Here is a 22,164-nt window from a genome sequence, read left to right on the forward strand (position 1 = left end):
GCACCTTTCACCCTAACTAGCCCCTCCCCTATATTGACAATATGTCCTGGACCCTCGCACAATCTCCACAGGAAATGTTATGTGCGCGCACGTTGCTAAACGCAAATACAACTTAGGTGAGACTGATGGCGAGCCCAAATAGGCTCGCGTGCAGCAGAGCGTCTGATTCTTTATTTGACTTAACAGTTGTTTGGAGTTATTGGAGTTATTATCGAGATTTCACTGTATACAGTAATTATTACGAAACAGTCAACTCCACCCATCTAGCGGGTGCCGCGCGAAGCGCGGCATCCCGCTAGTGTAATATTAACGAACAGAGGTTACCCGTCGTTCCCAAAGAGCACGCAGCCCGCCTGGCTCAAGTAAATGTACATGACTCGCCTGAGAAAGAGGTTGATTTCGTCAAAGACCGGAAAGAGTGACGTCACACACCCGGCTGCTGTGAAGAAAGACATTGTGTGGACCAGATGCTAAAGAATCCCTCACCGAAAAAGGTAAAATTTTCACGCTTTTTGGCAATTGGGAGGTTCGAACCCTACAGGAGGTTGGGGAGCTCTACGCCTGGATCAATTTGGTGGTGATTACTGTGAAGGCCGGGCGTTAAAATGAACGGCTTAACTGTTGGTGAATTGTGCTGCTTATTTTGTTGTCCGCCATGTCCGTCACGGATTGCGGCCAAGCTGGCGTTTCTGCCACCGGAACCAACCTACACCATCGTGACGGATGAAACGGGTGCCAAAGGCACACTAAATCTCACCGAAAGGGCAGAATGGCAGTATTCCGACCGTGAACTTGAGTCCATCGAGGTGTTTTACACCCGCAACAAGCGGGGAAACAGAACAGCATGCATGTTTGTGCGCTGTGCCTCCAACCCGAAATACACCGTACTTTTTAGTCATGGTAATGCTGTAGATATCGGACAGATGAGCAGCTTTTACATAGGACTGGGTTCTAGAATCAACTGCAATATATTTAGCTACGATTACTCGGGCTACGGGGCCAGCGGGGGTAAGCCGCTGGAGAGAAACCTGTATTCGGACATTGACGCTGCCTGGAACGCTCTGCGTTCCCGCTACGGAATCAGCCCAGAGAGTATAATCCTGTACGGACAGAGTATCGGTACGGTGCCTACGATAGACCTAGCTGCACGGTATGAGTGTGCTGCAGTCATTCTACATTCTCCTCTCATGTCGGGGATGCGGGTGGCATTACCAGATACCAAGAAGACATGGTGGTTTGATGCATTTCCAAGGTGAGTATGATTAAGCTTCATGTATTTAACATGTTGTGCACGATCGGTGGATCTGCACTTGATCGTGCAGAAATACACTTGCTCGATCAGTCAATCTTCCAGAAAATGTTGCAGGCTTCACTCACCTTTTTCAAAACAACCATCCAGAGTCCAGAATTGGAAAGAAATGGTGATCGACTGATGGCATTGCAGTCGGCCAAAAGCGTGGCATGATCGACTGACTGTGCAGATCCACCAATAGGCACAACATGTATACGTAGACCTTGAACTTGGTGAGTTGAATAAACCCTCCAGGCTCCAGGCCTCCAGTGCTTAAAAAAAAATGGCAAATGAGATTTTGTGAAAAGAATGTTTACACCATATAATTGTTTTTGTTTTGCTGAATCTTTATTTATTTAAATGTACAACTGTACATCACTTTTATATAAATTGAGTCTGTGAGGTCTCTTCATACATGTATGTGTGTTTATAATTAATTTTATTTTGTGTGTACTGCTAGTGCTATAGTACAAGTACACACTTTTTCTATCCGACAGTAAAAAACATACATGTACATGGTTGTGTTCAAACAGCAGTGAATATCTAAAATATTCTCAGTGTGGGGAATTGAGGGTCCCATTAAAATCAAGCATGGAGCTGGTTTTAAAGCATCAATCAGCCAGTTCGGTATTTCAACTGTGCATGCGGTACAAACAAATGGGTACAAACAAATGTAATGGGTCATTCAGGATAATCATGGGAAAAAACGGATAGCTCCATGGGATGGTCGAAGGCTCATCGAAGGCCCATTGAAGCTCAAGGAGGTGCTCGGTACATCCAAATAACATTGCTGCAGCGATTTTATCCGAATGACCTTTGCCATTATTACAAGAAACTCCGTGAACGCATCAAATCAACACTAGTACAAACGCAGTTTGTCGGCAGAAACATTCTGTCTGCAAGTCGTTTCAACACACATGTGAAAGCTTTCCCTTAGCCTTTACATCAACTTAAATCTCCACTTGTAGCAGTTTTGGACAGTGAAGTATTCAGTTTACAGCTCTACATGTACCGTAAGTGCAATGCTGTACTCACATGATTGAATTACATGTATTATATACTGCAGCAACAGCAATGCAAATGAGTCACTCTTTATCAGTCTATCAGTCTGGGGTCATGAGTCACCAACAGTGCACACAGTCAGTAGGCCTATGCAGCTCAGTGTTTTGTGGTAAAACTACATGTAGTACATACCGATACATTTAGCTGAAGGTTCAAACACTGTTACATACATGCTAAATGCTATAGTAGTGTACAATGTACACATGTACATGTGACAATAATTTATTTTTCAGCATGTTAAGTGTTTGAAAATTAAAGCAATACAAAATATAAGTGGCACTGTACAGTTTTCCTGTATGAAACAACTACATGTAGTACATGCATTGGCATTCTATACTGATTAAATATGCACTCCTCTTGGGTAAATAATACATGTACGGTACATAATACATGTACATGTATATTTTTAAATTAAATTGGATGACCCAAGGATAAATATTAACACCATACATGAGCAGAATCAATTTCATGGCTATAACCAGCTGTATAAATGTGTTTATCTGGGGCCCTTGTAATGTACAAACAACAGACTTGACAGGATTTTCAATGATTTTAGTTTCGCAACAAAATCTTATAGGGCCTACATGTAGCCTATGTGATGAACATACGTACAATGTATGCGCAGAGCACTGTGTACACAAACAAAACTATACATGTATGTACATACATACATGTAGTATACAATTGTACATGTTCACGTAGATTCTATTTATATGAGATGTGGTATACAAATGTACACGTAGATTCTATTTATATGAGACAACTGATCACTGACTACATGTACAAGCATGCAAACTTAAGTATGATCATGAAAACTACCAGGACAAAATACATGTGTAGGTACCTGCATGCTTTCAACACTTCCTGTTCATTTTATACAGGGTGAGTCAAAAGAAGCGGAACCCAAACCCCAAAATTATATTTCATATTTAAATAAATATGTAGCACCAAAAAACATAATGACTGGAAAGACAATTTCGTAAGCTACTTTTAGATGAAAAAAATACTGAAATTGGTCCATCCGTTCAAAGAATATCACCATTTAAATACAATGTCTTTAAAACCTCCCTCGTCCAAAAATGCGATTTCAAGAATCGTTGTCCCAATTGTCTTCAAACATCACCAGCGATAAAATCTCAGTTTAAATGTTAAAAATACAGTATTCAACAAAGTCATTTTAAAGGCCCTTCTTTTAAAAAACAAGTAGATTTTATAAATCATTTTGTTTGCCTTACCAGGATTGCTATTAAAGATATTGTATGACAGTTGGTGACAGTTGGTGACAGTTATTGAAGTTTAAGTATTCTGTGTCATTTTCTCTGTTGTTCCAAACAGTAAAAAAAAACACAATAAATTGCTTTTTTTATGAGACAGGTTTAAAGGTCATTGCGTTTAAATGGTGATTTTCATTGAATGGATTGAGCCATTTCAGTATTTTTTTCATCTGAAAGTAGCTTATGAAATTGGCTTTTTAGTTCCAGTCATCATTTTTGGTGCTTCATATATTTTTTTATATGAAATATATTTTTTGGTGGTTTGGGTTCCACTTTTTTTGACTCACCCTGTATGTACATGCTACAGTACGTGTATGTATTCAAGACATTCGGTATAATTATTCTAAATTCAAGAGGAAACTAAAGGTTTGTGTTTGTCAACAAACGCAGTGTGATTGGGCCCCAGACTATTATTAGACATTGTCTAACTTCATGTTTGTGTGTACATGTACATATTAATTACACCACTTGTCTTCTGGTTCTATGATGTCACAATATTAACTTGCCCATTGTCAATAATGAATTAAAGTTGGTGTGTATGTATGCTTTTTGGGTATGGCACCTTGAAAAATAGTTGAATTGATAATTATGTAGCATTACATGAGCTTTTCAGTGAGACATCGCACGAAAAATTCTTGTATGCACACCTCTATATCGGGGTTAATGTTTATACCAATGTTGCTCATGCGTTTCATTTCAAGAAAGAAAAACCGTGGAGAATTATTGTCAAGACAAACAAATATACAACAAACATGAAAAAACGTAGACAAAACCCCATAAGGGCATACATGTGCACAACATAGGCATACATGTACATGTACATGTACTCCAGACACTACTCAGTATTTTACTTAACATGTCCATTGTGCATTTTGTGTTGAGTATTGATTACTATTAAATGGGCAATTCAAGCATTATGGAAGAAAATGTAATGTCCACGTTATAGCCAATTTGTCTCAGGTCCATCATACATGGAGGAAGGATAGACTTCCTCAATGGGTCCTAAAACCCAACCCAGCTGAACACAATCCCCCCAAAAGGAAATACATACAACTGTACATGTATCATTAATGAATTTTGAGTGAGTACCATGATGCAAAAGTGGCATAGTGTTCATTTACAGTTAAGTATACTGTAACACTTGAATCAAATATATTGAGGATTAGGGCCTGTATTGTACTATATGCCTACATGTACATGTACGGTACTTACCGGTACATGTATGTCACATACATTGTACATTGTGTACATACACAATCACACAAGCAGGCACACACACCATGATGCAATCTGTAATATGTAGTGGTTATTCATCATGTTCATGATTATCCATGCATAAACAGGCATAATAGTTCAGTGTACTTATGGGTGTCAACCTGTAGGTAGGTGATGTCTGCATTTTATATGTGGGCAGTGTCATTGTTGAGGTTTTTTTTATGACTACCGGTACCTATAGATCTGTTCCACATCAGACTGCACTTCATCAACTCAACCTGGCTTTTTTCACCTTTAACTTTCTTAAATATGTCATACATGTATTAATACATGTATTAAACATGTCGTACATGTTTTAAGCACAAGAAGGCTCTTGAGCTTAATTTTGAAAAAAAAAAAAAGTTTTTGGGAAATGTTCACACATTTCTAAAATAAAATAAAATAAAGAAATTCTCATTCCTATTTCTTTCTCTGTATCATTTTCTCCTTATTACAGTATCGACAAAGCATCCAAGGTGTCGTCTCCTGTTCTCGTCATTCATGGCACCGAGGATGAGGTCATCGACTTCTCCCATGGCCTGGCCATCTATGAGCGCTGCCCTCGCACCGTGGAACCGCTCTGGGTAGAGGGCGCCGGTCACAATGATGTGGAGCTCTACGGGCAGTACTTAGAACGCCTCAAGCAGTTCATCACTCAGGAACTACCGACCATGAATGTTAGTTAAGGTGCTGATCGGTTCTGTGTTGCACATTTACAAGTGGGCATTCCAAACAGGCTTGTTGAATGGTCTTGGTTTTAAGATGTCATTTTCTTGCAGTCTGTTGCAACAGGCAGGTGCACTGAAATTACATTTTGCATGCACTCCTACCCACATGCTGGCTTTTGCTGGTTTTGGAAGATGTACGCCATATCATGCATGTGAGGATTCCACAGAAGGGTGGACATGTACATGCACATGTACAATGTACATGTATCATCAAAGTGGCAATTAATTGTTCAAGACATCTTGAACTCAGACTAAAAGTACATCTTCTGTTTTGTGAGTCGGTACTTTTTTAGTGGTGGGAATAATATCCGGATTTATTTAAATTCGGTTTGAATTCTACTATTCGGTTTAGATTTTGAAAACAGGATAATCGAAAAATTATTAAGCCTTCCATTTTTGATGACATTGGCTAAAGAAACCAACTGGATCTCCCAATTTGCTCCATTGTCTCTGATTGTGACCGCATACACTTGCTAGGGGCCTCCTTGGTTCATGAATAGTCTGCAAGTTCGATTGGTCAGAGAGTTCCCACCCATTTTTTTTTCACCATTCAAGCTCTGGAGCGCATGGCATGCGGCATCTCACTCGTCACTTTTTTGGGCATGACTGTGAACTGAATGGAAAGTTCTGGTGCCATCGGATATTCGGTTTGAATTTTTTGAATATTTGTAAGGAATAACTCTTGAAAAAAATTATGCCTCACACTTAACTTTACAAAGGCCCGATTTGGTATCAACTTATATGGTTGAAGCACAGGCAGCTGGAAAAGTGATTCACGGTGACTCATGCTTGTGATCTACGCAAGGAGGTACATCAGAGAATTGGTACATTATGAAAAGACTGGAGCATATCTATTACATGCATCTTAAAAGCAAATGTAAAATGTACATCTCTATGCACACATGTACATGTACATTTGTACTTGTACAAATTACCTGTTATTTCCTATCCAATTTATAAAGTACTTTACACCATCATGCTTTTGGGTAGTTCATTAAGTATTCTTCATACTGCCTATGCGCCGAAATGGCAGCATCCAGCTGTATGCGCCTCAGGGAGCTGAGATTGTCTAGGGAATGTTTCAATGGTCCAATGAGCAGGGTAATCATGATGTAGCGCATTGAGCCCTAATACTGGTTTATACGTGCGCTTTTTTTCAAAACTATTTTTATTATTTTACTAGTGTACTTGGCAAATGATAAAGCAGAATGACTCTCTTTCACTTGTAAGTTTTCTCATCGTTGAAGAAAAAAAATACAAGAGCTTCAAGCCTGGCTCAAGTCATTTTTGTTTAATATCTTGTTAAACTAATTCTTTGTGTACAGTATGCAGACATATTTCGGTTATGTAAACAAACTGGAGAAACAGTTTGGCTGCTGCTGCAACTTGCTTGATAAAAGAATGCTCCCACTTGTAAATGTGTTAACATGCATTTTCAGCAATCCACCTGATAATGTCTTAAAGTAGTAAATATAAATACATGTAGTACATTGTACCTTGAAAAGATGCTATTTTTCTCAAATGTCAGAAAATGGGAAATACTTATGCATTACCTAAATATTGTGTTAATCAGGTATTATTGAGTTTAGACTTCCAAATTTGTTGGGTGCATGTATGTTTCTCTTCTTTTATGGGTGAGTAATACATGGACCAAATACATGTATAGAGCAATTGCTATAAAAGTGATTCTTACATTATTTGCATAATTTGCTGGGTTTGACAAATTTGTTTGACCTCAAGCTAAACTGTATGCTGATCGCATTACTCCCCCCTCTTTTTTTTTTTTGGAGGGGGGGGGTTGATTTCCCTGTGCTAATGTTTTTTATCCTTCATTCTAGTCCAGACTTGCTTAAGGTGGGTTAGGTTTGGTCCCCAATCAGGAGCATTCTCTAGGTTTGCCCAAAAGAAAGTACAGAGAAAATAATTATTTTCAGGCTCAGAAAATGAAGCTGTTTGTGCATGGATGAGGCATAACTGCATTTGCTGTAGCTAGCATTGTGCATTGGTAGAATTGGGATTGGCCATTGCCTAATCAATTTCACACCTCGCTGGATTGCCACAACATTAATGTGACAGATTGGTGTCAGCAAGCATTTCACACCCTCGTAATGACTGTGCAGACTGGCTTCCTGGTAGCCGTCTGTTACAAACAGTTCTCATTGCATTTGTTTCCAACTCACTTCATCGACTCAGAGTTAATGCAGTGCCATTTCCTGCAACGCATACGTCAACTGGAAATGTTTTCCTCCAACAAGATCCCTCGTGGCACGCTAGACAGTCTTGTGAAGGCTGATGTATCAGTGCAACATGTACTGAAAGAGCCAGCTCAGTTTTTCACTATATATGAGCAAGGAGCTTTTATAGTGTAACAACCATGAAGAGTTAGTTTATTCAGTTGTATGTAGCCCCCCCCCCCCCCAATTTCTTTTCTTTTTCGTCTGGGGTGGTAAACGTGAGATTGCTCCTGTAAATGGAGGAAACTTTGGGTCAAGAATTATCATTAACGCTGAGATAACTTGGAGCTAAGGCTAGGTGGAAAAGGAGTACAAAATAATGCATGCACAAGTCAAGGAACCAGACAAGATACGGGGTCAGCATACACGTACAATGACTTGTGAATTAATGTATGCGCAAGTCAAGGTACCAGACAGGATACATGTATAGGGTCATTATACATGTACACTGCTTGTTATTGGCTCATGGAAAGTGTGCATGCATTTGTTCCTGAAATCCAGCAAACAGTAGGTTCATGATTTGCACTCTGCATTTAACATGTTTTAACCCTAATGACCAAACCCTTTAAAATCCAACTGCATGTTCTTTTAGAATGTGTTGGAGCATGGGTCGGAGTGAGTATGGCATTAGTAAACTGATTATGCTTTACATGGGGTCAGGCACACATGTACCACCATAATCAGAGTTCAGCAGTTTGAGTGTTGAGTTACCATGTGGTGTTGGATTTTGCAGGAGTGGGGGTTCCTAGTAAATCACTCAAGGGGGTTAGGGTTATTGCATGCCTTTATAAGATTAAGTTGGGCTTTGCGCATACTCTGTACTTAAGTTAAAGAGTTTGTTGCATTTCTTCGCCAATTTCCCCAGAACCAATAACTCAAAATGGGACCTTTAAATAAAGTTGATAATTATATCCCCTTTAAAGCAGGGTTCATGTGATTAGATATACGAAAAATTTGTCTCTAGTAGTACCTTTAATGTAAATATTATCTGGTATGTAAATGTACAATTATTTAAGAATTGTATTCTTGATAGAACTAATTATTGCAGTCAATATAGTATGTAAAATTGTCAAGAAAGAATTCTAAAATTGGACTAAATTTTTACTTCTACAGGCATGCATCTTGTGCTTACATTGTGTACATGTATACGCATACAAAATATATCATCTCATTCTTTTGCTATTTTTTTTAGCCTATGTATGAAATATTTTGAATTGTTAGATGTAGGTTTGAAAAAACAAAATGGAAGGAAAAAAATATGTAGCCTAACGCCAGCCTTAATCCAACTAAATCCAACAGAAATCCTTCACCATTGGAATTGTAGGATTCGGGTGGGTTTGGGAGCAATCCGACCTGATTTAATACAGGTGGCGAATAGCCAGAGTTATAAACTTTATGATTTCATGCACGGTGTACCACAGAGAGCTGTTTTCACATTCTTTCTTCTGTTTTAATGGTAAATGACCTTCGACAAATGTAATTATATAGTAGTTGCCAGTATATTTTGATATCAACAAACCTGTACTTAAAGTTGATCTCAGAAGAAAAAAATTAAATGTATGTAGTTTCCACCTTTATGTAAAAAGTATATAGAAAGTTCACAATAAGTATTTAAATTTCAGACATGATTATGTAGCCCAGCTGTTTTTGTTTTTGCTGTGAGATTAAAGCTTTTAAATTTGTGAGGTTTCCTTTTCGATTTTAATTTCGATGTTGATTTTTGGTGTATTTAGAGATTGCATTGCATTAGAGACACTGGTGCATAATTGTTAACATCGGACATTCATAACAAGTTAGAGAACAGGGAGTGAACACCCTGTTTTCTGATAATATTCCGCAGGAATAGACGTTATGCTTTAAGGCGGAGTCGGAGGGCAATGATTTTCGTCTCACTTTAGTCACAAGTAAACCTTTTTGTCCATGCATTGTAACTAAAATTAGCATAACTAAGAACACCCTCTGAGAGACTGAGAGACTTGCAATGATGAGGTCTAATCTAATTGTTCGCCATTTTGTTTGTTGTTTTAAACGTTTTATTTGCCTAATACATGGACCACTTAACCTTGTCACACCATCAATCATTGAGTGGTTAAACATCCTGAAATAATCATGCTCTTGCCTTGCATCTTGTGCTGGTCCTTGTTTGGCATCTTTATTTTGTTTATGGAATCATTGAGCATGAGTTCCAAATACCAATATACCACGTCACAATGAACAACGTCACCAATGACGTCATATGCCTGTTAGTTACCGTCAGGCAGAACAACAACATATCATCATTACCTCCTTGTTTGCCATATTATACAGTTAACGTCAATACTTTTAATCCGTATCATATACAAATGTAGTGCACATTTTAACATTTTGGTTAAGTCGGTATCACATGTCCACAACTTCTCATTTTTGTTAAGAGGTATTTGGCTTGGTCTACACGACAGGAAGCCAAATTCTGACCGGCCAATGTTAAGGTTCAGTCGCCTTGTTATCAACTTCTTTTCCAAATGTTGTTTGTCTTTTTTTTCGTTTTGAGGTGTTATCTTTTTTTCAATACACCGAAATTTCGTTGATATGTTTTGTCATTTTATGCAAAATATTTAAATTAGTTTCAAGTGTGATATTTGTTGCCTATTTAAACCTGCGTGTTTCTGAGTAAAAGTAGCTTTTCGCCGTTCATAAAAAAATAAAAATAACTGTAAAGCTGGCAGCAGTGTAGAAATAAAAGTAATCTATGAGATTTGAAAGACATATAGTGAGACTTATTATTACATGTGTTATTATTTCTAGTTAACATAACTTGATCAGCCAGCGGACGACATTTTTTCGGGACTATGATTAGTCAAAAGAAAAGCAGATTAGCCACTTTGTCCGTTGTAGGTTTCCATCGCAGTTGATGATGCACCAGGAGCTAGATGGTTTGGTTTAGGAAGCGACGGGTGATGTTGCATGTTTGGAGGATGGCTGTCCGTTGGAGAAGGTGTGTCTGTACCCTAAGGTGTTCAGCCTGTTTCCTTCAGTGTGAGACCAATTGAACCGGTACCGATGATGTATGGTGGCCTTGACGTGCCACAGTTTCTCGATCTCAATCCTCAGGTCTTGGTATTTGTCTCGTTTCTCGGCAAACTTCCTTCTGTTGTTGCCGTCTGCAGGAATGCTGATTTCGATGATTCTAGCCTCACGTCATTGTATGTCAATGGCGATGATGTCAGGTTTGTTAGGCATGATGGTACGATCTGTTTGGCAGATCCCACATTGTTATAGGTTTTCCCGGCCAATTTCCGGAAATGTTCATCAAATTCTGAAAATCGGTAATTCGTTTTCGTCTAAATTTGAATGCACGTCTTTAATCCCATTTCAATTCAACAAATGTTCAATCGTTTTCATTGTCTGTGCATTCGGTTTTGAGAAACAGACGGCCTCTTACGTTACCTGCGCATTCATTTACGCAAGCATGCCTTTTCTAAATAAATTTCAGGTACAGCTAACTGTATCAGGTGCCGAATGCATTAAACCGAAAAGTGACATAGAATGGTGAATGTTTGAAATTGCCCTCTAAAAGCAAAAAAGAAGTCTTGTAATAAACAAATCTGAATGGACATAAACGAAAGGTGCTGCTCAATCACTTGAATTGAACTGAAATGGAATCGAATGCTCTGGTAGCGAAAATGATACGCGTTTTCAGAGCGATTCTCAAACAGACGAAAATGAATGACCGATTTTCAGAAGTGAATGAATATTTAGGGCCCTAAGGAAATTGGGCAGGGAAACCTGTATTATTATTGGGGGGGGGGGGGTGTTTGGTGTCTAAGTTTTAGAGGGTTTCTTACTGTATTTGAACAATTGGAAATGGTAGCATAAATTACCGTCCCGCCTAGGAAAATTCTTCTTAGTGTGTTCCCCTTCACGAATTCACAATCATGGTGCCATCAGAGGAGCCAGCGTGTAGTCCTCTTTGTACCTATCTGACTGACTGACTGACTGACGTTTAGCCTGGATTGTTAGCTGGTAAAGGACAGGTATCTGCGATTACTCCGTAATAGGCTAAATCCGGCCCAATATTGTGTACACCAGATGCACGAAACGCTTGCAGTGAATATACATGTACATGTAATTGATTCAATTGATATAATTTTGTGCTCTCTTTAGCCAGCTTTACTACGCGCGTAGCTTTACTACGAGCGTATACGCCTGCCTCATCTTGTTTTATATAATTGGCCCGGTAGGTCTGGACATTTGTTTATGCACGTGTCTAATATTATGAACCGAAATGGAGAATCAAACTCCAGACTATGGTTTTTGAAAACGGTATTTTTGAAAGCTCTGGCAGGAGCTTGTACATGTCACCTGGTGGTCGGTCGGTCTGTCTGTCTGTCCCCGAAGATTGACCAAATGATTCTCCAAAAATAATTCACTAATTGACCAAATTCTATTTGTCATTTGTGGTTGTTCATAAGATGCACTCTTAGCTGACGGTTTTCAGAACAGCGATTTTGCTTCCATCGATGCGCATTTATTTTGACCAAATGCCATGCCGTTCTCATTAAATGCACTCTTGCTGACGGTTTTCGGAGCAGCGGTTTTGTTTCGATTGATGCGCATGCGCGTTTATTTTGCATATGTCTGTTCCCGAAAATTGACCGAAATAAGCCCCATAAGTTTCCCACAAAATGTTACTAAATTTTAATGTATAAAAAAATAAAAATAAATAAATACATGTACTTGTATTTAACAAAAATTGTTTGTAATAGGCCTATAGGTTTTCCCGCACATTAAACAAATGTTGCATTGAAATTCATAAGGCCAAAAAAAAAAGTCTCCGGTTTCTGGTATGCGCGCGCGTCGCCGTAGCCATGCGCATCGGCAAAATGAAAATGTTTTTTTTTTCAATGAAAGATGATGTCTCAAAACCGCCAAACTCAATGGTTTGACTGAAATCCTGCTGGTGCACAATTTTAACGTGTTTTTAGATTGGGTTAAAATTGAGAATAAGCTTTATGTGACCTCTCTGGACTCCCATTATTTGCACTAAGTTTAGTCGGGCACCATTTGCAGTCATCAGCACACATTTGAAGCAAAAAAATCAGGTAAAAAAAAAAAAAGCCGCGTCGCCGCACCACTTTTTGGGCAAGCTCCATACCAGAAACAGGAGAATTTTTTTTTTTGGCGTAAACGGTTAACTTTAATTTCGTCCCTAGGTGACTGGAACGCGAAAATGCTACAATGAATTTAGTCATTGGTCATTCCAAATGAAGAATGGTCATCAATTTCAACATTGTCCATTTGCCGTCGTCAGATTTCAATGGAATTCGTCTCACCTGATGATCATCTACGTAGGCCTAATGCAAGGATTAAATTTGTCTTTGTTTAATCGATTTCCAGAAATTTTCTATCAAATTCATCAGACAAAATGAGCACGCTGGTATTGGCACGGTTTATTGCAAGACAAGAAATTGAAGGTTAAACAAACTGCAAATGGCAAGAAGAACTGGATTCACTGTTTCCAAAAGATGTGAAATTATGAATGCATTTTGCTTTCACATGTACATAACTATATGCCTACTTATTTCCTGCATAAAATGGAAAGTCTGCATTCATAAATTTGCCCGTGAAGGCCATTACCTTATTTCTTTCAGTTCATGACGCATACAATTGTCAAAGAACTTAATGGATACACAACTAATAAGTATTGAAAAATATTACGATTTTGCATAATAATTATCCAGGTAGTTGGAAGAAATGAACAGATGAAAACGTTAAAATACCAAAGATAGCATTCAATCATGAGATGAGTTTGAATGAAATTCATTTAACATTGATTGCAAAATGACAAAATTGCTTCATCTATCGTACATTCAGCAATTGAAGACGACGAAATTGACTTGTCTTTCACGAAAACGCATTGCTAAGGTCTGACATTGTTTGAAAAAAGTGCGAAAATGAGCGACCGAAGACGAAATTGAACATGGGATATGCAAGGTCGTGAATTTTCAAAACGAAATTGAAGTAAACCGTTATCAATCTGAATGAAAACAGTTTTAAAATGTGCGGGAAAACCTATAATTCGGGGGGGGGGAATGTTTAGAAAAAGTGTATCAAAGCAGGCAAAATGATGTGCAATAATGTTATAGTCATGTGGGTTTTAAATCGCTATCAATCTAGGTATACATCTGAAGTATGGCATTCCAGACACTCTAAAAGTCCTGGGTCAGACTTGACCCGGAAAAGGGTCATGTAGGGCCTGACCCTTTTCCAGGTCAATCATGACACCTTTTTTGGTCACAATTACAATGTGTGACTCATTTTCCGGGTCATTTTGACCCAAAAAAATGTCCATGTTGACCCAGAAAGGTGCCATTTTTTGACCCGGCCGGACTGTTTAGAGTGTATATTGTGCCATCGGCGTCGCGTTTTTTGGGGTGTCGCGTTTTTAAGCTCTGGAAGGGATAGATTTCATACAAGACTTTTATGCAAGACGGCCAGAGCTTATTGTGCACTTGCACTTGATTTAACATATTGTGCAGATGCCGTCACAGGACGAGCGAACAATGAGTTTGCTTCATAACACATGATCCAAACAGATTCACAATAAGGCAGCTCAGTGATCACTAAATGATCAGAGAAACGGATAATATATTGTCTTTAACATGGCCATTATTTTGAAAAAAAAATCAAATTATTGAGGCCTTGAAACACATTTACCATGATGACAATACGATCTTCAGTAATACTGGACATGACACATTCTTTATAATGGATCACGTGCATCCGCTGTAAGCAATTTCAATAATAGGTAATGCATTTGTATTTGTGTTTCAAAGTTTCTTGTGACTGAGTTCCTGTACGCGTTCAACCTTCTGTTTTCACCATTATAATATTATATTGCCGGTTTATATATATTGCGCTGTATGCTCCAACCAATAGAGCGAAACTAAACGAAAATTAATGACTTGGTAGGAATTGCATGTGTATTGAGTTCGAATATACTAAAAGGGACATTCATAAATACCTATATTCAGTTTACCCATTCCTATTGGTCGAGAGCCCGTCACGTGGCCGGTCTTAAAACGGATGATAAAGACATGGCTAGCTGGTCTACAACACTTTTTCAGTGTCACATGAAATTTGGACTCCCAAAAATCCGGTTCCTCAATCCTCACGTAGGCATGCGCAACACTACCAGTGAGTCAGTATTTGTAAGAGTGCCGTGCGCCACCACAAGAGGGCGCCCTTTTACCTAGCAACGACGTCCCATGGACGGGACATTTCGCTGGTTGACGCGCACCGTTCCTTGTTTGTGACGAACGTACACCAGGGAATTTGTACTTTTGTACACGCAGTGGCCGCGCTTCGCGGCAAGTGAATTGCAGTTAGGCACCTCGCAACTTGTGGGTCTACATGTACAAGTCTATGTTCCATGACGGAAATATTGTTAAAAATAATTCAATACTTTCTATCTCCCATTTTTTTAAAATCAGGTTTACAAGTCTTGGTAGAGGTTAAGTCATATTTTTTTTCAAGGAAACAAGAGGCCTAATGTAAAATATAAATTGCATCTTTAAATATCCGTTAGTAGTCATAGCTGAAACCAAGGATTGACAGTGGAGTACAGGATCCGAGTTCCTATAACAGATGAAACATCCAACATCGAAGCCCTGAAGGCCTGACATGATAGCATGTACAATCTTTTGCCATGAGTTCAGAACTGGATTTTAGCTTCGCGGTTTTTTTAGCAGCGGGGTTTATTATCCCTTCCTTCTCCATTCTTCAGATTTTACTTTGCCGGCAGCACCATTGGGTGGTTGTTTGTTGGGGTTTTTGGTTGTTTGTTGTTTGTTTTCGATGCCGTGCCGTTACTGAGGGGATAAATGAAACATGACAATATGAACGAATCTCATGACAACATTCACAACGCTTTAATTTCCCAAAATCACAAAACAAATACATAACACCGCTCAGACAACTCTTTATTACTCAAATTAAGTACCTGTTTCCTTTTCCTGAATCCGTGGGCGGTTCTTACTTTCAAAAATGGGGAAGGGGGTGATATGAAAGGGGATTAAGTGTAGACGTTCCGAATGGCCCCGGTAGGTTGAAATAAACGATATTTTCCCCTTTACATTCCAAGGCAATTTGAGAAATTTTAGCATTCCATTTAGTATTAATGTCCCTAGTATCCTAACATGAGTCAGCGGCTGAATGGGGCGTTCCCCCCAACCAAGCCCCCTCCCCTATTCTGCTACTGAGATCTCAACTGACTTAAGACTTCCTTGTGTCCCCCTCCCCCCAGATTTATTTTAAAAAAACGATACAACAATATTCACCTTCACTTTACAAGTACAACATTGATCCTAAATGGACACCACCCTTTATGTCATGCATCTAAATTTACTCTCTGACGTCTGTGCTTTTGCCACAGTGTATTTGAATGGCTTTTCACATGACCAACCCTGAATTACTTAGAATTTACGTGTTACGAATGCGACAACTTTTGACGCTTAAACTAGTACACTCGATTATTTAAACACAACACTGTTTTACCGGTGCATTGACAACTTTACGGAATAAATCGTCACAAGTCTTGCTTATAATCAGCCACACAACATCACACAGTACTTAATCAAACACTGGTCTGAAACTTAGGTGTTCTTCTCCTCCCCACCCAATATTGAAAGTTGCATCGTTAATGCAGTACAGTGATAAGAATCGTTTATAACAATGAACTTCGCTAAGATTTATCTCAAAATTGAGTGAAAGGTTTGCGGAAACACCATGGGAATAATTTCTCAACTAAGAGAATGGTTGTGAAAAGAACCAGGCTAGAGGTGATTCTTTTCAGAACCATTCTCTTAGTTGAGAAATTATGCCCTTATGGTGTTTCCGCAAACCTTTCACTCATTACTATCTTCACCGTGCCAAGCCTCAAATCTTAATTTCTGAAAATCATAAGTTTTTCCCCCGTTGCCCGCCAAAGGCAAAGGATTGTACAAGATACAACGATTGGTCTTAATTCATGAGGTAGCCATCCTTTGCTGTGTTTCCCAACCCATTTCGACTACACGTCAAAACAGGACCAAGTTTACGGACATTTTTGTAGTGATAATGGGCTAGGAATCGCTTTCAGAAGTAAGTCAAGTGGGTCAAAAAAAAAAAACCACCAAAAACCGATATTGAAAATTTGATTTACACTGATTTACCACGTGCACGATAAAACAACATTCATCCACACGTATAACATCAAGTGTATGTGTTTGCTTTCATCCAGAATACTTGAGTTCTAAAAAGTGATTTCAAAAAAGTTCTTATTTCGTATTTGTTCTGCACTCTGAAACACATATTACTTAAATTTGCACCTAGATGACCCTAGCTGTAGGCCTAGTCGGCTGGATGAAAATATGACTGTTTTCTGTAGTCAAATCTAACTAGGTGTTCATGTTTATACAACTTCACATTCACCTTTTTATGTAAACATATATTGATACCGAACACTGACTACATACTCCGCGTGTGTCTTATCGCAACATTAATGTGCACGATTTGTGGTTACTACATTCCCAGGATTCACGTACTCTCGCTAGATCTCTTGTCACTGATCCCCCTTGGAACTTTACAAGGACGCGTCAAATGCAAGGTCGGTCTGATCCCCGTCTCCCTTGCTGTCCGATTCGGGTCCAGCTTCCGAGAGAGTAGGCAGGGCGATCTGGACATTAGACGGGGAGGCAGGTGGGTTCTCCTCGCTCCCAGCATCAGCCGCTTCGGCGCCATGGGCTTTGCCTGAGGACAGAGTGTCTCCCTTGACGATGAGGTGTACTTTGAAGCAGGCAAGAGCAACCTGCAAATCAAGACGTCATTGATGTTCATTTCGTATAACTGCAGGATTAGTGTAAATAATTCAATTACATCGAGTCTTGATCCAAGACGGTACGTTAACATCGGCTATCAATTGTTTTTGTGTCACGCGATTCTTTTGAACACCGTGTATTTTGTTTTTTTCATAGGGCGCAATTGACTGGTCGTCCTTTTTTATCAACCTTTAGTAACAAGGCAAGGTAAGAATCGAATACAAGTATGACAGAATGGATTCTCATCAGATCTAGGAATCGATCAGAACAGAAGCAGAAGGAATCGAATACAGTGGAGTATTTGGCGGGAGGTTAAAAGCACGAAGGTGTTGGTACATGATTAAAGATCGAATCGCTATATTGTTTACTTTCGACTTTTGTAACCCCCTGAAAGCAAATTATTTTGGGTTGTTTTGCTCCCACAAAGCACGAAATGATACACCCGAATAATAATTGTGCCGCACAGAACGGTAGGCTAATCCAAAATGTGTATGTTGACTTATTCAAAGTGAATAAAACTGTTTTGCTTAAAAAAAGCAAACCAATTTGAAAATTCAACTATATATAATTATATACATATATGTATTTTTTTCGGGTTAGACTCGAAAGAAAGGAAAAGCACGGGGAGAACAACTTTAACGTGTCAAAGGTAAAGAGACACCTAAAACCTCACCTGGACCAAGTTGACCGCACAAAAGCTGATTGAGAAGGCATCTGACGCAGTCTGCAGGGAAAGATATCCCACATACCAGGCAGCCAATGTCAGAGTGCAGATCCCCACGGCCGTCACCAGGCGTTTTGTCATCTGCGCGTAATAGGGAGGCTCATCCTTGGATTTGCGCAGGACGCGCACCACCAGAGCAAAGTGGACGACGTTGTTGACCAGAATGAGACAGATTGGCAGGAGGATGCCCAGGTACATCGCCAGATTTGGCGCTACAAAGCAGCTGAAAATGATACCAGGAAATTATATTTCAGTGAATCATAGTTTGTCAAATCATTCCCAACAGAACTTGCTTCACAAGCACTAGTGTACCGGTACTTAATGAACTCAGGCTTGTTTGTAACTTGATACAAGATATATAGCCATATTAGCAGACAGTTACTAGAACTGTTTAAACACTTCAATCTAACTTTAAATTTATTTGGATGGTTCTTGTTTAACTTCTGTTGTTTGATGGCCTTAATACAATATTTCTAAATAGAGAAAATTTGATGATGTTTTTAATAAGCCTGTTTTAATAAGCATGAAGAAATTGGGAGCTGTGTTGTTTTTGTTTTCCTGTGGTGCACTATTGTAATTTCAAAGTTTATATTTTTCCAATAAACCAAACGTCATCCCATGGTCAAAACACAGATGTTACCAGCTGAATAAAACAAAACAGTTTCTTACTTATCAGCGGTGCCGTACTGGTCAGTTGCAACTATCAGCGATATGCTTGTCACAATCAGGGGTAGTCCTGGGGGAAGACAATGAAATAACAGGCGACTTCAAGGACATAGATTTATTATTGTGAGAGGTATATTTGTGCTTTCAAGGGGTAGTTTTCCTTCTCCAGAATGTGCACAATCCTCAATGTGTTTTGATGGGCAGTTTTGCATTACAACAGGAAACGATTTTATTTTAGCGCAAGCATTATGCTTTCATACGTGTGCGTTTGAGGGGCAGTTTTGTTTACATCTCGAGGGGCACAAGAGGGGCACTTGTGTCGGCCTGGGAAAATCTTGGGACAAGTGCCCCCCCCCCCCCCCCCCCGCTGCCCCTGCTTGTAGGTTTCCTAATGGAAGCCCTCTACTCTCCGTCCCCACATTTAGCAAAATATATTTTTTTATGGCCGAAAAAACAAAATTACGGCCACTTTAAATTTCATATATACACAAATTCCCCTCCAACCAGAAACTACGATAAACCAGTGTCCTCAATGCACTAGGTTCATGTCTCCACCGGACAGTAAAATGATAGTAGGTTCCCCATACACACAAGTGTGTATTTGCCTGCAATCGGGGACCCCTGTTTTGTTTGTACTCATAACTTTTTGGGAAGACCTCCCATATGTGTTTGTACACGAATCCAAATAGGGGACCTCTCGGGAATTGGGGACCTTATTGTCCTTTATAGTTTAACGTCCCCTATTGAATGAAGAAACAAACTCATTCAAATATATCAAAGTGTTGTACATGTATTAGCATTCTATTAAATTATATATTGTTGTAGTAAATAAACTGCTGCATAAGAATATATTAATTTGTGACAAATGGAAAATAATACAATGCAATATGGTTCCCCATACATCAAAATATACCCACCCCACGCCACGGTACTCGCAATGATCATGTAATAAGTTCCATCCGTAGGAGTTTGCCTCGTCAGAGCATTGGTGTACATGTTTATTGCTTCAATGGCCGTCCACATCATTGTGGATAGTGGCAAGTAGTGCAGAAGAGCAGTCACAGTTACACAACCGTAGGTTGAAACCTGTCAGTGAAATAAAACCAATCTTATTCTAGGTGATGTTACAGTATATAGTACCTCATTCCACTCTGCGGAGTTGAACACGGTAAACACTAAATAGGCTCTAGCTTGGAATTTCAAATTCACAAAAAAAAGGGTTAAGGTCCACATAACATTTAACATAACTTGTTATGTCATGTTGTTGTTGGTCTCAGTGAAAGTGGAACCTTTTCATACAATCATACAACATACAATAATACCTTCGCATTCTCTACTCCGGACACCAACACAGTGTACAATAACAGTAGCGACAGGATGAACTGGGCGAATATCTGGCCGGATTTCAGCGCGCGCAGCTTCCTACAAAAAATACATAACCCATACAATTAATTTAGTTCCTTATATAAAAAATCTCACAGACAATTCACCAAACTCAAAACAAGATTAACATCACTATACGTAACGTAGTATTTCAAGATCTATTTTGAAGTGGAACACAGTGTTGGGCTATGTATGATAATATTTCTGCCGTTATATTTGCAATGTTTGTTAATTTATTATTGGCATCTCGCAAAATAAGTACATTAGCATTTTCTACCTGAACGGAAAATACATCAACAGCATGAACGCGTACATCCCTGCTGATGCAATGCAGCCAATCCGTGTGATTGGATTCAATGCTCGATGGTACGACTTCAACTCGTCTTCTAGTTCCTTGCAAAATAAAAACAACACATCTATATTATCCCTGGTGTCAGTATTGAAATTTTACCGAATTTAATAGATTTGTAACTAACGAATTGGTGTGTCTTTGCAGCGGCTGTTCTAAGTTGTTTAGGTATACAGTCATGTAGTTGCTAAGGCAATAAGCGTCTGGTTTAGTTAGGCAAAGCTAATCCGATTACGTACTTAGACGCTATAACAGAGCAGTGAAATCCATGCACCCGAAAAACATGGCCTTTTGAACGTTGTGTTTATCAGTAAATATGCTCAGTATGATTGAATTGTAAAATTGTAACGGAAGACGAGATTCTAAACTTCACGTCAGTGAACAAATCTTGCTTATCGATGCCGAAACGTCAATACTGGTAACTGGTAAAGCTGACCTTCAAGTCTGGAAGGAATCTTCCCAAATGCATGTATTAACCTCAATTTCTAGGAATTTGATTAAATCACGATTAGTTCAACACTAAGAATATTCAGAATTTCAGTTTAATCTATTGTTGCCAACGCTAGTGCTACAACTAGAACAATCTCCATGGAAAATTTTGACGAGGATTTTCCGCCGACACAACCGACGTGCATTGTCTACGGCTGAGGGATTCCGGCCAAGCCACACAATAACATATGGTAGATTATATTCATTAGCGTCACTCGGCGGGCTAGGCGTGGGTCTCGGTATCGACCAATGCAATGGAAGCCGGCAAAAAGGGTGATATTTATCAATTAATTACTCGTGTAGGAGGTTTTTCTCCATTTTGTTACTGCACAACATTATGGATAGGAACCTTATTAATATTCCTCAGGCTTGAAAAGATTGACATATGTTGCAAACGCCAGTGTTACAATTTTCAAAAATGCACGTAGCCAGGCCTATTTTTCCAATTTTAACGAAAAATAATGAACATATCACAACGATTTTTAGCACATATACTTGGATCATTATAAGGCAATTAATCCTGAATGTTGCATGAAAATACGGTCTTCCAAACTGGAGAAATTAATTTTCAAAGATTTCACCCGCCAACGTGAACATGTGTGTAAATGTAGTTTCATTCAAAATTAAGTTTACGTAACCTTGAGAAATCGCCCTTCGCAACCACATGACTGTACCATAATAATTCGCTTCTTTTCGTCATTATCCAGTGATTTATTCAGATATTTATAACATTGAATTTGATTGATTTTAATCCCAAATAGGATATAAAAAAATTCACGTGTTGTCATTTCTTTTCACGTCATCCTTTTGTCGTCATTTCTTCTCATGTCATGAGCAATGCACACCGTATAAAACATAAAATGGAGAAATGTTT

The 22,164-nt window shown here is 39.0% G+C and overlaps 2 protein-coding genes across 2 annotated transcripts in view; one reads left to right on the forward strand and one right to left on the reverse strand.

Moving 5' to 3' along the window:
• Positions 1-402: 402 nt before the first annotated feature.
• On the forward strand, positions 403-10,588 carry LOC119740747 (alpha/beta hydrolase domain-containing protein 17B-like). The gene is made up of 2 exons (XM_038216152.1): positions 403-1,252; positions 5,339-10,588. The coding sequence occupies exons 1-2, from the start codon at positions 606-608 to the stop codon at positions 5,565-5,567; spliced, it is 876 nt and encodes a 291-aa protein (XP_038072080.1). The 5' UTR covers positions 403-605; the 3' UTR covers positions 5,568-10,588.
• Positions 10,589-15,729: 5,141 nt separating this feature from the next.
• The window catches only part of LOC119741750, a 28,831-nt gene continuing 22,396 nt past the window's right edge, over positions 15,730-22,164 (reverse strand). The window contains exons 16-21 of the mRNA XM_038217632.1: positions 20,730-20,845; positions 20,392-20,491; positions 19,987-20,155; positions 19,073-19,139; positions 18,353-18,626; positions 15,730-17,669 (exon numbers count right to left, since the gene is read on the reverse strand). Of these exons, the coding sequence (XP_038073560.1) occupies positions 17,445-17,669; positions 18,353-18,626; positions 19,073-19,139; positions 19,987-20,155; positions 20,392-20,491; positions 20,730-20,845 (951 nt within the window). The 3' untranslated portion in view covers positions 15,730-17,444. The remainder of the gene's footprint in view (positions 17,670-18,352; positions 18,627-19,072; positions 19,140-19,986; positions 20,156-20,391; positions 20,492-20,729; positions 20,846-22,164) is intronic.

The sequence above is a fragment of the Patiria miniata genome, unplaced genomic scaffold, assembly GCF_015706575.1.
Source record: "Patiria miniata isolate m_02_andy unplaced genomic scaffold, ASM1570657v1 HiC_scaffold_5, whole genome shotgun sequence".
Classification (NCBI taxonomy): Eukaryota; Metazoa; Echinodermata; class Asteroidea; order Valvatida; family Asterinidae; genus Patiria; species Patiria miniata.

What these genes read in the sequence shown, in the direction of transcription:
- LOC119740747 (XM_038216152.1), top strand. Translation starts at nt 606, where the DNA reads ATGAACGGCTTAACTGTTGGTGAATTGTGCTGCTTATTTTGTTGTCCG. An exon ending in TGGTTTGATGCATTTCCAAG is followed by an intron (nt 1,253 to 5,338) that starts GTGAGTATGATT and finishes TCCTTATTACAG; the next exon opens with TATCGACAAAGCATCCAAGG.